We start from the raw sequence: 17,947 nt of genomic DNA, 5'->3' as shown, positions 1-17,947 counted from the left end.
TCTCTTGTCTGTCTATTTTACACTGTGATGAGTCCTTTTTATGCCTCCGCCACGAAGTGGTGCCGGAGGCATTATGTTTTCGGGTTGTCCGTCCGTCCGTCCGTACGTCCGTACGTCTGTATGTACGTCCGTCCGCTTTCGTTTACGCGATAACTTGAGTAATATTTACTGGAATTTTACCAAACTTGGTCCAAGTATGAAGTATGATGGGGCAATTATTTGATTAGATTTGGGGTGAAATCGGCTGAGGTCAAAGGTCAAGGTCAAATCATGAAATTGTATCCGTTTACGCGATAACTCAAGACTGGATGGAGCTAATTTCACCAAACTTTGTTGGAGGATGATGTCTGATAGGACAATTACGTGATTAGTTTTTCAGTGAAATCAGACAGAGGTCAAAGGTCAAAGATCAAGGTCAAATCCTAAAATTTATCTGTTTATGTGATAACTCAAAACTGGATGAAGCAGCTTTCACCAAACTTGGTCCAAGGATGATGTATGATGGGACAATTAGTTGAGTAGATTTTAGTGACATTGGCAAGAGGTCAAAGGTCAAAAGGTCAAGGTCAAATGCTACAAATGTTGCAATTTCACCCATATCTATGCAATGCCCAAAGGTATTTTCTTGAAAATTGGTGTGGACATATACTACTGCATAAAGATTCTCCAGAGAGAGTTTCATGTCATAAGGTCAAAGGTCAAAAGGTCAAAGGTTAGATGAAAATGTTGCAATATCACTTTTCTCGCAAATGGTTCAATGTATCTTCGTGGAACTTGGTACATACGCATGTACTGACTGGCAGGGATTATCTAGGGAATTTAGGGGTCATGGGTCAATAGTCAGGGGTCAAAGGTCAAGGTCAACTCCTCAAAATGTTACTATTTCCCTCATATACTAGTATATGCAATGCTTGCATTATTAGTTTCAAAACTTGATACATGCATTACCTAATGGAGATTCTCCAGGAAATTTCGAGCCAGAAGATCAAAGGTTAAGAGTCAAAGGCCAGGTTTCAATGCCCCTCCCCCCCCCCCCCCAAAAAAAAAAAAAAAAAAAAAAAAAAATCTATTTTGTACTGTCATTTACACTCTTCATACCTTGGAAATTACCCAATGCATAAACTTATTAAAAGGTCTGTCAGAATGCAAGTAAAAATTCTCAATTCCCCAAATATGTGTGCCTGCAGTCTTAGAAAATTATAACAAACCCACAAGATATTTCTGATAAACCTGTCATTTCAATATTTTGCCAGTTATGTGAAACTGTCATGGATCACACATTGTGAAGACATTGTACTATACGCCTATTGGAAGAATCATGCATTATGGCGGAGGCATCAGTCGCCATAGCGACATTTCTAGTTCATTCATTCATTTATTTTTCCATTTCCAATGGAAACATATAGATATTTTGCAGAAATTGAATGCATGAATTGCATCACAATAAATGATAACCGATAAGTTTACAGAATATTTTAAGTATACAGAATGCTGGAAATGGGGAGGAATTCTAAAAAGAATGCTACTTTGTTACAGCCCTTTTGCACCAGTTTGCAACTAAAATAAAAAGAAAGATCACCACTGAGACTGCATAGAAAATCATATTTGAAATCAAATGTGAAGGGAAATTGTTTATTGTAAATGGTAGATAAATATTTTAGTAGGCCAGCCAAGACGATTTTTTTTACTTTGGACGGCAAAATTTGTTAATGCTAAGTTTTCCAGCTGAAAGTCTTGCGAAAATACTCAAGTTTAGCATACGGCCGGATGTCAAGCGCGTTTTTGCCGAAAAATGCCTTTTTTAGCACAAAATTTGAAAGAATGTCAAAAATCACGATTTTTATTTTTTTACCGAAATAAGTAATGGTTGATAAGTACCTTTCAAACTAGAAATGTGTTATCTTCCATTTCAAGTTTAGAACCTGACTAATATGCATTTGAATGTAGAATTTTTACACGCACATATATGGCGCAATGAAACATAAAAACTTGATTTACTCAAAATTGTACTTTGTAAAATCTACCAATATTTCAAAGTTTTTTTAAACTACCTAAATCAATCTATTCAAAAGTTTTTATTTTTCCGAAATATAATATATATTCTGATATCTTATGCAGCAAAGAAATTATAAGATAAGGCGAAAGATAACTCGTTTTATGTTATCCTAAATGGGACGATGTATTTTTACCGGACGCGCATTTTGAATGAAAAATCGAATGTATAGCGTAAGCCCATATATATTGTACATGGTATAGTGCGTGTAGGTATTTATCTTACATAAATGGCGAAGTCAATGGACAGGTTGGATAGCTGACTGTAAAACCCTTTGTGGCACCTTGATATGACTGAAATGTGCTTCTTCCCCCCCCCCCCCCCCCCCCCCCCAAAAAAAAAAAAAAAATAAATAAATAAATAAAATCAGTAGTGTTGTTACCATGGCAGCTGATCATCATTAGGTCACTCCCTGAAAATTTCAAATATTCATAATTGTAAAACGTACGAAAGTGTTGAAACATTTTGTGTGTGTGTGAAAAATGTATCAATCTAACTAATCTATATTTAACAATGAAACCTAAGAATATACGTGTATATAAATTGTTTACTATGTTCGGAAATGGTTGTCATGGAAACCGTGATAACAAATCACGTGTTACTGGGACAAATTACGATACCAAATCTCCCATCCTGCATACTCACCCCTTCCCCCGAGAATGCTTTGGAATTCATAATGCTATTGTTTGCATTCTCAGGCCCTGAAACGGAGCCCTGCAAGGGATTGGCACGAAATCACTTTTACTTTTGTAATGTTCTAAGGCGAGGTGTTTGCATTTTATTTTGATTTATTCTCCCGCAGAAGACTTATACTAAATGTTTCTTTTATGATGGTTGATTGTTTACATGAACGTTGTTTGGAACGCACACTTAGTCGGCGACACAAAAGTGTTATTATGTATCCCGGATTTGTGTGGAAAAAGTAAGGCAAATATCACCCTCAAAAGAGAAAACAAGAAGTAAAAAGGAAGTAGAAGTGAAATGCGTACAATGCAATAACAGACTCATTTCCCCTTCCCATCATTAAGTCGGTTATATCATCGATTCTATATTGCAGATTAGATTAATCCTTGGCCAAGTTCTATGTCCTTGGAGCAGACATGTAACAACTTGTTTGTTTGCAATTCGATTGTTTTTCCTGTATTATCACAAATTTGTGGAAAGAAAATCATTTCATTTATCACCAGCACTCTAAATTCCCAGTCAACCAACAAAATGTACTACACAATGTGCACACGCCCGCAACCACTGCTCAAGCAGCGTTCACGAATGAAATACAGTAAACAGTAAACGAGGCGATTTCTGCTTTTTAAAGCAATGATTTGCCATTAGCGTACATTTACTAGAATAGCAGCACTTGACATCTATGTTGCTGGTTACCAAAATGCTGATTAGAATACATACACAGTAAGAACATGCTTGAATCCTGCAAAATATACTAGTATATAATTATTTCTCTTCAACAGTATTTCGTTTTGAAAGGTAAAGAACCTCAGTCTCCATTTGTGGACATGTAAAAACAAAAAAAAAATCCATCTGAAAGCAATATTCTTAAATGATTAAAAGCATTAGAAAAGAATGAGTCCTCAGTGAAAATGTCTTTCATGAACAAATCTCTGTGACATACATCCAAAGAGTTTGAAAAACAATACAAATTGCGCTGACTGCATTAACTGCATTGCTAGCCTCATTTTTTTTTTTTATGTGACATATACTATAATGTGTCCAGCACCACAAACGTTACACCAGTTAGAAAAACAAAATGTTCTCTTTAAGCAATATTTCAATATCTCTATCTTTTTAACAATTTGTGGTTACATATCCTAGCTAATTATGACTGTTGCATTGAAGTTTCGTCAATGTACAACTAAATTAGAATGGTGACTGCCAAATTTTTAAAAATCTACTTTTAGTCTGATATTATTTTTGTGTTCTGCAGACCAGTGTGATAAGATATCTGTACTGAATACTCGTCTCTCAGTGAAGAAGAAAAAAATCACCTCTCCAAAATGCATGGGTGTTTCCCTCTAATACTTTCCCTTATTCCAAGTACTAGAATACATTGCTGGGGCCCTGAATAGCTAACATTATATTACAGTATTACCAACATCATGACAATTATGGCACATGTGAAAGAAACCTGGCAAAACATACATCTTGACCAGTACATTTTCTTTTCACTACTTCTTGTACTTGGCGTTTGGATTGAAACATTTTACTTATGTTCGTTCCTTTAAGCTACATACTATTTTTTTATATCTTAAACTAGAAAAGAAAAAACATGCTCTATGCTATTTCCCTTCAGATTCATCAACTGTTACTTTGTGAAATTTTCTCTTTTTAAGCACTTCAACGTGCAGTTTTCTTTTTTTTTTCTAACATGTCACATATTTTCCTCCATCTGATGAAGAAAGGCAAAGTTCACCTCCCTTTTGTTGCCCCCCCCCCCATAAAAACAAAAACAAAAGACATTCCAATCTGACAGGATTAAAATGTTGGCGTTTGGGTTTCAAAGGAAATAACAGGATCAATTTCCATGAACTACTAGTATGCGGCTTGTAATTCTGAGTCTCAAAGGCATGGTATAGTTTTGGTTGAGATGGAGATTCAGACTTTAACTTTTTGCAAGCAAATAAAAACAACTTATGAAATATGAAAGAGCATCAAATTCTTAGAGTAATTTGAAGTTTGTTTGATTAAAGTTCTTGGTTTTGAAACGGCCGAGAAATCTTTTTAAAAAGTGACACAGAATGATAATAATTAGAAGTGGGTGCCACCTATATTAGGACCTCTTTGTTTTTGTACATCTCAGCCTTTTCAAAACCAATTTTTAACAAATAAATTTGGAATTCCTCTTGGTATTGTTTACTCTTTAATATTTCATAACAGGGTTCTCATTATTTTACAAAATCTCCATCTCAGCCCCCATCTCAACCAAAAAATAGACCATCCCTCATCCCTTTAATGCTGTCATCAAAATTGGAAGTAGATCTACATCAAATCATATTGTAAATGCTCTTTGCCAAGTAGTGTTGTGCACATTTTGATATCAGGCCTTGTTTTACTTCATCACTAAGGAAAAAAAAAGATTAGAAAAGAAGCATTTAATCTTGATTAGTAGAAATTTCTAATATATACACATGTCTTTTATATATTCAACTTCTATAATAGTCCTGAAAGCACATTGTGATTATATTTGAGAGGTTTAGATGGATGCATTCCACATGTAAGTTCAGGTTCTGATGACATCCTTCATACGGAATCTGGATGCGGACCGGATAGCCTGGCAGGGTTGTTTCTGGAGAGAGCCAGAGAGAGAGAGAGAAAGAATGGTGTATCTGTCTTTACTTGATGAGGAAAGTGACACGGGCATTTTAATCTTTGGTGAAGACACAGTGACATATATGCTAATAAAGACATACGGTTACTTGATTTCCTCTATATGTAGTGTTTCCTTGAAACTGTAAAGTATATTATTTTATACAGTAGATCCTAATTGTAGCAATTTAACCGTGAGTACACGATGAAATATAAAATGTAGGAAACTTTCATGATCCAAATATCCAATTCTTTCTAAGCTTTTTATTCCATTCAGAAGAATTTCAAGGTAGTGCTTGCCTGATACTGCAACTGGATACATTCAACACTTTCATGCATATAATGTCCCCGTGACCTTTCACATCAATACCCTCATAACTAATCAAGTCAAATTGCTTAGAGGTTATGGTAACTTTGCCATCCGAAGGTAAATATAATGTCATGGTAGCAATGCTCTACAGTCAATAAAAATCAGGGTTTCCCTGTAATCTACAATCAGCAGCAAAATCACAACAATAACTAAAATGCTACTTGTACAAGGCTCAGCAGGTAATCATCTCTTCTGTATAAAATCAAAGTTGAAGATGATCTCCTGAGTAAATGTTAAGTTATTGCAAGATGAGAATAGGACAGATGTGCGTGTGAATGGATGACTGCAACAACATAAAAACCCCTGCAACCATCTTTGACAGAGGCTAAAAAAATAATAATCAGCGTTAATTCATGTAAATCTTCGTTGTTGGAGTGATTGACTACATGCATATGCAGTACTGCATTCATTTAGCAAAACATGCGTTAATTTTCTGCCCAATGAACGATCGACAGTCAAAAATTTGGTCAAGATGTCAAAGGCTTGACAAAATATTCCAACATATTTGGAGTTTACATTTTACATGTATTATTGCTTACCTCCCATATTTCCTTTCGAAATAGAGTACAGGATGCACAGATTAGAAGTTGGTAGTCAGGACATCTGTCTCTTTCTTTTTTTCTCTCTCTCTTGTCCGTAGTTGGCTGTGGTTTGCAGGGTCCATTTTGTCCACTTTGTGCTAATTCTGGTCGAAAATACAATTAACAAAAACTTAAATAAGTTATCATTTTTATGAGTGAAACAGGATAATCATACTGCAACAAAAAACAAACACATTCATCACGAATTAGAATTAATCATCACGATCTCATGAATCCCTTAGTATGAAATTTTGGATCTTCAGGTCACTGTCAACATTAATTTGTCTTACATGTAATACATTAATCATGTAATTGTTATTATCATCTTTGATGCTCTAAAGCCATATCTTACTGAAAATGAATTATGTAGGATGGAAGTCATCTTGACACCTGTAATTCCTGTACACAAATATTTGATTGTATCATGCTCTCATTTGTATGTGGATTAGGATATGATTTCCTTGCCTAAATCGGTTTGTATTCATGAGATGATATTCCTAATTTCAAATCGTTGACACTTACTTGTGAGCTGGAAAGGGCATTCACATAGCAGTCAAGACATCTTTCTATCTCCCCCTCACTCTAGTGGATGTGATCCTCAAACTCAGCATGTCCATTTGTTGCTGACACCTTGATAAAAATAAAGAACAATACATCACAGCATATCACCCTTACGTCATACTTAACGCAACTTAATAACAATGGAAAGTTAATTGATCTGTGACTACAGACGTATTTTCATCTGTGCACACATTAAACGCTTGTGCCAATTGACATGGTTGAGAAATATTTCATTACATATACATATATCTTACTTGATTACATTTATGTTTGATTTTTATATGATCTCATCTTCAGTAGATAGAATATCGTTCTTTCATATGATCCTCTACAATAGAACATGCAATGAATTTACAAGAAAAAAAGAATACACATTTGATCATAGATTTGCTCCCCTTCTTATATAAATGGAGATACACGTGTATAAGATTATTCTCCTCTCTTTGTTTGCAAAGTACTTGTACACTGTATTGTAATGCAACTGTCAAAGTGAAAACATGCTTGTTACAATTTATTCAAATGGAATAGGAATATTTGATACTCAATGTATTTAGATTTGGCATTATTTTCAACTGGGCACTGAAGTGATACATTTGATAATCAAACACTTAGTAAGTTAGTATTTAAAAGATATTTCAAATTAGACCACTATTTAAGACATTTACCGTTTCTTACCTTCTGGTTCTGCACTTTGTTGCAGGTAGAAAGAGCTCAGTCTTTACAATTAGATTTTGGCAAGTCAGGATAGGCCTATGTCTCTCTCTTTGGTGAAGTTAAGACAAGACTCAGTCTGTCCAGTTGTTGGTACATCTAGCTGAAAACAGAAATCAACATGACTCAAATAATTTTTTTCATCTTTAAAGCAGAGCATTACAAGCTAACAGTGAACAAAAGATAAAATCAATTTGAAATTTGATTGTTTTGAAAAGGCATCTTGACATTGACATAATTTTCTTTGTTCCCCATGCAAATCAATTATAACTAAAAATATATCTCTTTTATTAAGATGATATTTTTTTAAAGCTTTTTAAAAAGTTAAAAAAGAAGAAGATATTTAGGTTTCAGTGAGTCGGTCTAAATGATCCATTAAAAATGTAATATTTACATTTTTTTCAAACGAACCTTTATTCTTTGAGACATTAACATAAGAACTTGGTACTTATGAGTAAAGACATTTCTAAATAGTTCCTCTTTGACTAGATCTATTTGTAAACTAGAAGAGTACATGTAAATGATTCACAGATTAGGAGAGGTTGGCAGTCAGGACTGAACACTTTCTCTCTCTCTCTCTCTCTCTCTCTCTTTCGGGCATATTCGAATGGCAAGATCACTTGGTTGTAGACTCGCTTTTATATAAAACACCTAGGCCTAAATCCTAGACTCTTTTTCTGAACCCACAGGTCTACAAATACCAGAAAGAGTGGAATCAACCTTAGACCTATGCTCTAGAGACTAATATTAGTCTAGCTAATTCACGTTAGAGCTAATGTTAGGATCTTCTAATGTTAGATCTAACATGAACTTTTTGATCAAAGTTAGCCTACATAATATGTATAGTATAATTATTATGCATAGATTTTAGAACCTCTAGATGCCTAAACTTAGGTCTAGCTAGGCCTAGTAAGCTGGGTCTTTACAACAAAACTGCCTAGATATGAGTAGTAGGTTACTAGAAACCTCTAAAACGTTAGGTAGAATCAGTGGCCCAGATCTTGACTAAGGTTAGACCTAGATCCTAATTCCAGACGCCAGCTATTTATGCTTCAGACCCCCGGCCCTATAGTGTTTATATTGTAGGTCTAGTATATTAGACTCTAAACGTTGGTAGATCTACATCTACACCTTCTGTATAGACGACAGCCCCTTGCCCTGGACCTGGCTCTAGGATAGTCTAGCCCTACAAATACATACCAGCGCAGTAACGTTAGTAGTAGTGGGCCTGTACTGTCCACGTTATACAACTGCTAATGTGCTAACGTTAGGTGTTAAGTTCATTGTGATTATACTATCATAGGGCCTAGCCCGATTGAATTGTTTTGGCATAATAACAGGCGTAGCCGTACATTCTAGCACTAACAGTGTAACACAAACGTTAGAGTAACACTACCCCTACTAGCTAGTAGAATGTCTAACACTAACGTTAGGTAGTTAGTATTAACAGTTAGAGAGAGTGTAACCGTAAGTGAGATAGATTAGACCTAACAGTAGACGAGGATTCAGTCCAACTGCATGTGATGAGGCCATAGATTACAAACCTAGATCGAACGAACAAGACACCTAAATCTAGACGTAGACCTAATGTTTGTTAGGCCTCTTTTCGCACCGTGTCAAGACGTGCTTTACGGAATAATCGGTGTTCCACGCACCGCCGGCACGGTCGGGTGGCGGCCCGGGGGTTGGTAGGCATGCCCGCGCCCACGGGATCGGTGCGAAATACAGTAATTAAAGACATCGGCCTAACTAGCGCTTGACCCTTGATATTAACCAAGTCTCAGATCAAAGTTGTATATCTAACTGTTAGATCAAAACAGATTTTTAAGTTCCGTTATGCAGTGCAATAAGAACTATGTATTTATTTACTAAGTTACTTACATTCGAAGGAAAGAGTCCCTTTTTCAGTCACCACGTTTCCAACTCAACGACCGAAACATGCAGCTCTCGCGCGAGAGATTTTACCTGTAGCTAGCTCGTCGTAGGGGTAGACGTACGCACACGTATTAAGTATTTGCGCGCACACAAGCTGCGCGGGGCTACTGGAAAATGCTCGAAAATGCATTTTCTGAGTTCCTGCAAGTTCAGAGTTTTGATTAAAAGTAAAGATTTCTTCAAGAAAACTAGAAATAATATTGACACATTCAATTAAAGAAGCACTTGTAGTTTTATAAAACATTAAATTACTTTTGGAAGATCATCTAATTAGCTTGGAAAAACAAACTTTGCAGAACGTTAATTAATCTGTGAATATTATTTCGAGAAAACAACACCCAAACATTTGAGAGCCCCATATATGGCTGTACAAAATGACTTTTTAAATTGCTAAGAAAACACATTTAGATTGCAATTTCATTAAAAGGGACAATTAAAACTCATGATCTTTCAAATATCAATTGAATGCAAGCAAAAAATAAAAATCGTGATTTTTGACATGCTTCTGAATTTTGTGCTAAAAATGACATTTTTCGGCAAAAACGCGCGTGACATCCGGCCGTACGCTATTCCTTAGTATTTTTGCAAGACTTTCAGTATGAGAACGGAGCATTAACAAAAAATGCCGTCGAATCCTTATCTAGAGCCTTTTTTGAGGTTTGGCTGGTCTACTATTTGGTGAAATGCAAGTTATATATGAGTTTAAGGTTGTTCTCTCTGTTGATTTCCATTTGCCCGTCTTTCTCATTTTCTCTCTTTCTCAACTACTATCAACAGAGAAGGGTGGGTTCTGAAGAGATCAGGAGGTCGCAGAGTTCAGCTCGGCTGTTTCTCCTTTCTCTCATGCACCGCTAAGAGTCACTACAGCAAAAGGTATGGTCTCTGTAAGCAGGATATCACATAATGAAGTGTACTGGTCATTGTCTTCTTTTGAGCCTTATTACAATGCCCAAAGCTTTTCACAAGTGAAACTAAGTTTTCAGAGTTATGTTGGTGTGTTGTTTTTTGCCAATGTGTGAATAATGGAAATCAAAACTTTGTGGTTGAAGCCACAAGTCATGTCTGTCGTTATGATGGAAATTTCAAGATCGTATATTCTTCAGTCAGAAGTTGGGGAAAGTATGTATGGCACATGATTAGATATGGACAATTCATGTTTGCACTTCTTGTGTTGAAAATGCTGTTTTGCCTTTTCATTGCCAGTAACCAATGTGGCATGGAAACTAAATTTGATATTTTCTTCACTGAAGCATCCAGCATCGGTATTGCAATTGAAATACAAATAAAGGAGGAATGAATTTTTTACAAAGAATGTTAAACACTAGAATTGCCTGACAGTGAAATGATACTGTATATGTCATATATTTTGTGAGTCTATTGTTTCAGAAATCGGGACTTCCCATGGCAAGTGGTTGAATTCGCGATCACAGAGGACAGTAATGAACCCAGAAGTATACCTGTGCAGGTCGCATTCAAGTAGGGATTGGCGTTAATGTTTTCGCGGGTTATTAAATTCATGAATACCATCATTCTCACAAAATTGGAAAAAAACAAACTTGCAAAATGTAGCGTATACTCCAGACTAATCAAGGAGCAGGCCTTTCTTTGTGTGTTTGTAGGTGGCTGGTTGTCAAGGATTCCTTTGTGGCCTACGTCAGACCAAGGGACGGTCATCTGAGAGCTGTGCTGCTCATGGACCAGGACTTTCGCGCAGCATGTGGACGGCAAGATACAGGTCTATCTCATGGGCTGACAATCAGGAACACATACAGGTATGGAGTCATAATTTCACAGTATGAATGATACAGTTAAACTAGTGACCTTCTGTTATTTGTCTCCATGGATGTGCTGTCAGCTACTCTGTCAGCCCTACAAATCATTTAACAGGCCAGATGAATTATGTGAAGGTGAAACAAACAATTTTTCTTTTTTCTTTTTTTTTTTATTAAAGGAAGTGATTTGATAGTGAAGTATTTAATTTTGTCTGAGTTTATAGATTGCCATTTTAAATACAGTAGCCTTCTGATCACATATTGAAATTATGGTGTGTTCTTCGTAGAAAGAAGGCCAAATGAAACAGTGGTGGTTTGCGAAAACAGAGAGGAAAAGTACCCTGATATGTGTGACTAATCTCCATGTCATGATAAAGTCACAGACATTTGTAAACGAAGAAAATTGCCACGGGTTAATCAGTCATACATGAAAGCAAGCTGTTGAAGTTGCTGACAGTAAAATGAGTGACTGAATGAGTGCACTTGGTGAAGGTATGTAAATTGTTACGTCAGAAGCGTGCATTCCATATAACAGTGCAAACACAACGACCTGATCATGATCCTAACATGGGAGAGCATGTAAATCAGTGGCGTCAGCCATGCAATATCCAAAATTGCTCAACAAAACTTGCACGGCTCCAGAACGTCAGTGTGCAATGGTACGTTTAAATGCATGTCGTGTGATGAGCAATCCACCAATGGAATAGCTAGAATCTAGGTGTTGTTATGTGTTGAAACGTGTTGCCACTGCATGAGTGTATGCATCAAACTCCAGGTTGAGTGATGTTGATGATACACTTACGGCATATGATGCTGTTTGTAATGTAGAAACTTGCTAGTGAAGTGCAACCACAAGTCTACAGCCTTTGAATGGATGTCCAGCATCTCGCAGACGGCTCAGATGTGCGAGTACACCCTGGACAATCCCTACGGCTCCTTTGCCCCGCCCCGGGAGGACACCCTGGTACAGGGGTATGTTCTGTAAATGCTAATGCAGATATCATGTATCTTTGTTGTTGTTGTTGTTGTTGTTGTTGAGATTGATGCTACCCATACCGCTAAAAGAGAACATTAGCATAGGAGGCTATGTGTTAGAAGTCTGGCTCTTTTCCCCTGCCTGTGGAAATGTAAAATTCTATGTCAAGCTACACTATGACATACTGTGTTACAGCCTTTGCTGTTCCTCTATAAAGTGGTGCATGTTATAAGCCATACAAACAGTACCAATGTATTTCATGTAGTGATATACAACCTTTGTGCTAATCTTCCTTACCTCTATAAAACACCAGTGTTTGCTATTCAGCACATATTGTACCATACATTGTAGTGAGACACTTCAGTTTGTTGACTCTGTTACTCTGATTCTTAACCCGTTGAAGACGAGTCCAGAGAATACTTGGGCAGTTGTCTATGGGAAATGCGAGTTATAGCAAAATCAGTACATCCTCCACAGGATTAGGTAGTTGATTTCTCCTGTGACTCTTCTACTGCTTTGATATATGGACTGATGGGATGGATGAATATACGTGTATTGTTTGACACATGTGTCTGTTCTACCATAAACTAAATGGTAAATAAAATTTCTGACAAATATCAAAGTGAGCTAATGTGACATTGAAGGTGCCTTGAAGGACATTCTTAAACAACATTTCTCCTAGGTCGAGGACCGTATACATTGGACAGGCAAGTGCCATATACTGTAAATTCTACTTGCCCAACAGTGGGTATTAGTCACCCTGGACAAGTGAGCAAGTGTGTCTGTAGCGCCCTACCTTGTAAATGCAGTGCCAGATATAAAGCAAGTATGGCAATATGCAGATGAGAGATTTGTATTCCACAGGAGCAACTTCCTGGCTAGGAGAGAAATCTTATGAAAAAAATCCTTGCACAAGCACCTGTACAATAATTCCCATTTTGATTAATTGCAGTCATTTTGGATATACTGTATGCCAGTCATCATCCTGCTTTAATTTCAGTATGTCTTGTTTCATTTTCTTCATCAGTTTTGCTGATGGTTCTGACTACTTTGAGATGATAGCTGATGCTATGGAACAGGCGGAACAGGAGATCTTCATCCTCGACTGGTGGTGAGTTTGATGAGTACCTCTTTATGTGAACTCAGAGTTGGTTGTATCCAGAAACCCATTAACTCAGCAAATATGGATAGCACATTTGTTTTAAAGTTTATTTCTTTGAATCATCTGTATGCCTCACTGAATATTTTATGTAAATGTATGTTCCTTGCCCTCAACTCTTTTTCAACAACTTTGTTGCCTAAACTCAGTAATTTTTGCCCTCTTCTAAGTTCTTGATTTGTGTAACCTTCCTCTTTATTAGGTGATACGCTATCAGCGTATCACCTATTGTGATTGTCAAAATCTCTCTTTATTTCTTTTTATTCTTCTTTCTTTCTGGACAATTTTGTGTCATCAATATCTCAAGAATGACATTACGGAATAACATGACATTTTCAGGGAACATGTCTCATGACAATATCTAGCCACAATAAGGTTTTCATGACAGTAACATATCTATGACGTCATCTAGGCGCCATTTTGTGATTTTCGGACCATGTTACATGATCGATCATAACTTCATAACTAAAGGTCATTTCTGTATCATTTTCGGTGGACATAAAGTTCAGGTCACGTTCTATCTTTCTTTCTCTGATCCTAATTACCTAGGACGTCATCTAGGACGCGTAAGCGCGCGTCAAACTTTTGAAAGGCTCAAAACAACTTTCCAATGGGAAATCTCGAAGTTTCAGACAAATTTAAGCGTTTCAAACGATTTTGCGCGTGCGCGTCCGTCCGCGCGTTTTCGCGTGCACAGCGCGTCAGTAACATGAAAATGCACTTTTTTTGACTGATTTGGATTCCTGATACTTTGAGTAACAATATCCATTGATTTCTGATCGTTTCTGACAAATAACAAAGCATTGCACTTGCGTCAAAGTTCAAATTTCGCCTGCGCGTCTATGTGCAAATATAGTGAAAAAACATGTCTTTGTTTATTTCGCCATAGCTCTTTAAAACGTCTGGTTACCCTATGTTTTTATTGCATATTACAAAAGCATATAAATTGGACATAACGTTTCAAGTATCATTATTTCCATAAAACATTATGACGTCATCACATCGTCATCTGAAATCAAAAAAGTGGAATTAATTTTTTTAAGGTACTGTTTCTGAGATTCATTTGCTCGTATCTCTGTTGTTTAAGCTAAATATTATCCCAAATTCAGATATGTTGTACTTTGAACATTTGCCTTTCAAGTCCATGTCATAGTTTTGAAATTTGATGACGTCATCATGCTTTAAATTGTGTTTAAAGGTAAAGATGCAAAATCGTACAAGTTTACGTGTTATGTCTATGGGAGGTGATTTTTTTAGAAACCATGCATTGACTTGACAACGTTTAAGCACCTTTATCTCAGCTGATTTTGCTTCATTTCCTTTGAAACTTAAGTATGTTGTAGATGTGACAATAAGCTGCAGTAATCATGCATTTTATTCTTTGAAATCTCCTCATGAGGTTGACAATTTTGCAATTTAAAACTGAAAATGAGAATGGAATGCGGACCAAACGATTCCTGATTCATCTTTCACGTACATAAGTTTACGTTCCTCTAATTTTCTCGTCGAGACGTATGGCCGAGTGGTTAGAGGCGTCGTCTTAGAAACGTGAGGTTGCACACGTACGGGTTCGATCCTCACAAGAGCACGAAAGAATATAATTTTTATTTTTACTTTTTTTCTTCAATGGAGTACCACACCTTCGTCCATGTAGAAATCACGTTTGCATGTAAACACACCTATACGCACACACTCACACAGTATACCTTTGTTTTGCGTTGGAGACTGCATTACTTCGACTGCTGCAAAACTTTGCAGGCTGGGCTTTCAAACTGATATAGTATATTGTAATAAAATGAAATTTGTTCATATCAATTCAGTAACACAATGTAGTCGTGGTTACTTTGTGCTGATTTATACATGTAACAAGCTATACATTGTAAAAAAGGTATTCAGTCTTCTGTATTGATGATTATTTGTCAATTAGTGGTTTTTGTGGAGTTTCAGATAGTGATAAAAAGTATGGATGATAAGTGCAGCGATACTTCCTACAGTTAGTTCAAAGTTGTGTTACAGATGTTTGATACATACATTTAGCATTGTGTGTGTATATATACGTGTGTATACAGGTTGGCCATATGACACATTCTAGACAATTAATCTTAATTGATTAGCAAACGTTATCAGCTATGGAATTGAATATGGTACTAATGTATGATGTTAATGATTCTAATTAAACTGTGACGAGTTTAAAGGGATAGCATAACTGTGTGTAAAAATAAGGCAACTATAAGGAAATTTTAGGGCAATTTGATAACCATGCCTATAATAATTTCATACAGGTACTAATGCCTGCCTCATATTCGTGTGATAGATTGTCATGTCAATAGCAAACTGACAACGTACGATGAATGTGTTATACATTGAACAACTGTCTTTCAAGTCCATAACGTTCCTCATATTTTCCCGTCGAGACGTGTGGCCGAGTAGTTAAAGGCGACGTCTCAGAGACGTGAGGTTGCGGGTTCGAACCCCACAAGATCACGAAACAAAATACTTAGCTACTTTACTGTTTTTTTTCTTCAATTTTGTATTACATATTCGTCCATGTAGAAATCACGTTCGTATATAAACGCACCTATACACACACACAGACACACACACACGCCATATCCCTCTTTTTTTGTGTGTTGGAGACCACATTGCTTCGACTGCAGCAAATTTTGCAGGTTGACTTTGTCAAACCGATCATAGTATGTAATGACGACGACTGAGGTGTTGTACTTTGAACAATTGTCTTTCAAGACGATGTCATTGTTTTGTAATTTGATGACGTCATTACACTGAAAATTGTGATTAAAGGCAAGGTATCAAAACCAGCCGATTATAGGTTTTATGTCTGCGGGACGTATTTTTCCCAAGTTGCCAGAAATGGCATAGCGACCTCAGTCGTTACAAGGCCGCTTTTCCGTCTAGCAATGCAATACATGTTCACGCGGCCACGATTGTTGAGTGGGCATTGACTTTTTCCCCCTGTAATATCTATACATTTCTTTTTTGCCTTACCATTTCCGGGGATGTCCCGTGGCCGAGTGGTTAGAGAAACGGTTTTGCATGCACGCTCAATATAACTTCAAGGTGCCTATATCACATTCTTTTCTTTGTCGATCACAGATGACCGACACCTGATGACCCCAAGCGTATCACCTAACTCGTCAGCGTGACGAGTTTCACATCTCGTTTTAAATTACTCTTTGTTCATTTTATTGAAAGAAAAATTCCTTTGCAACAAAGACCAAACAGATCAAATTATCAGAGTAGATCCAGGTGGCACACATCATATCTAACAGATAACAAATTGATGAATCCTTAGGGATTAATAGAAGAAATGCCGAGATTGGAGCCATCACGGTGAAACCAGTCAGAGAATTAGGGGCACTGACAGTTTACACACATATCTCAACACTGTTAATCACTCACTCATTCCAGGAAACTTTATGTGCAGTTATCATGGGAGTGACTTATAATACTCAAAGCTGGTTGGTTTCCTGGCTGCTGAATTAGTGGCCTGTGATAATTCCAGCTCACAATGATCTACATGTGTATGCTATTCCTTCTATAAAAAATGGTCCCAGGCTTTCATCACTATTTGGTCTTGCCAACATTTTCATGCTGTTCAAGGTTGATCGCTGAGATCTACATGAAACGACCAGCAGTGGAGGGAAACAGGTGGCGGCTGGACTGCATCCTCAAAAGAAAAGCTGTAAGAAATTTTGGATAAGTTTATGTGCATGCATGCATGTATATATTTGCATATGTTTTAGCAGAGGTGTACAAAGTATGTATGTATGTGTACATATTGGTTTTTATGTATGTTTGCATGTTGGCCTGCTGTATCTTCAAATATACATTTCATGGCATTTCTATAAAAATGGGAGACTCATAAAACCAGGAACATGTACATGTTTTACAAATTATAAAGAAATGCAGAAATGAATATAAGACTGCACTCTTGAAGACGTATTTTATTTAATCATCTGTCATTCTGTAGAATTAACTATATTAGCTATATCATTGAAAATAGCCATATTATTTTCTTAGAAGGAAAAGCATTGAGTAATTTATGACATTTAGTCTGAACAGTGTTATATGTGGTTTACATATTGCTCTTGCTGGACAGGAACAAGGGGTGAAGGTCTTTGTGCTGTTGTACAAGGAGGTTGAGATGGCACTAGTTCTGGGAAGTCAACACACTAAACAGACCTTGATGGCACTGCATCCAAACATCCAGGTAAGTAAAATGTAAAATGTGCTTATCACCAGCCTTTAACCCGTTGAAGACGGTTTGATTTTGCTACAACACGCATTTCCCATAGACACCTGCTAGAGTATACTCTAGACTCATCCTCAACATGTTACTGTAAAAGTGGATATTTTTGCGCAAGTAAGTTTTCGTGCTCAGCCGAGTTAGCTGAATTCGGCAGAATCAAGACATTACATGGTGGTACATATAGCAAGCAAAAGTATTGTGCTTTTATTTTTGCTCTAGTTTCTGGTTGCGCAAAATGCAT

The 17,947-nt window shown here is 36.7% G+C and overlaps 1 protein-coding gene across 1 annotated transcript in view; it reads left to right on the top strand.

Moving 5' to 3' along the window:
- LOC139736949 (phospholipase D1-like) overlaps positions 1-17,947 on the top strand; it is a 41,297-nt gene that overhangs the window by 10,470 nt on the left and 12,880 nt on the right. The window contains exons 10-15 of the mRNA XM_071647623.1: positions 10,307-10,402; positions 11,149-11,301; positions 12,130-12,273; positions 13,305-13,388; positions 17,058-17,139; positions 17,557-17,667. Coding sequence (XP_071503724.1) covers positions 10,307-10,402; positions 11,149-11,301; positions 12,130-12,273; positions 13,305-13,388; positions 17,058-17,139; positions 17,557-17,667 — 670 coding nt within the window. The remainder of the gene's footprint in view (positions 1-10,306; positions 10,403-11,148; positions 11,302-12,129; positions 12,274-13,304; positions 13,389-17,057; positions 17,140-17,556; positions 17,668-17,947) is intronic.

Source organism: Diadema antillarum, unplaced genomic scaffold, assembly GCF_040938485.1.
Source record: "Diadema antillarum isolate AM-2024a unplaced genomic scaffold, OU_Dant_1.0 seq00000674_RagTag, whole genome shotgun sequence".
Taxonomy (NCBI): Eukaryota; Metazoa; Echinodermata; class Echinoidea; order Diadematoida; family Diadematidae; genus Diadema; species Diadema antillarum.
Note: the sequence above shows the minus strand (reverse complement) of the source record. Positions and strands in the feature narration are given on the sequence as shown.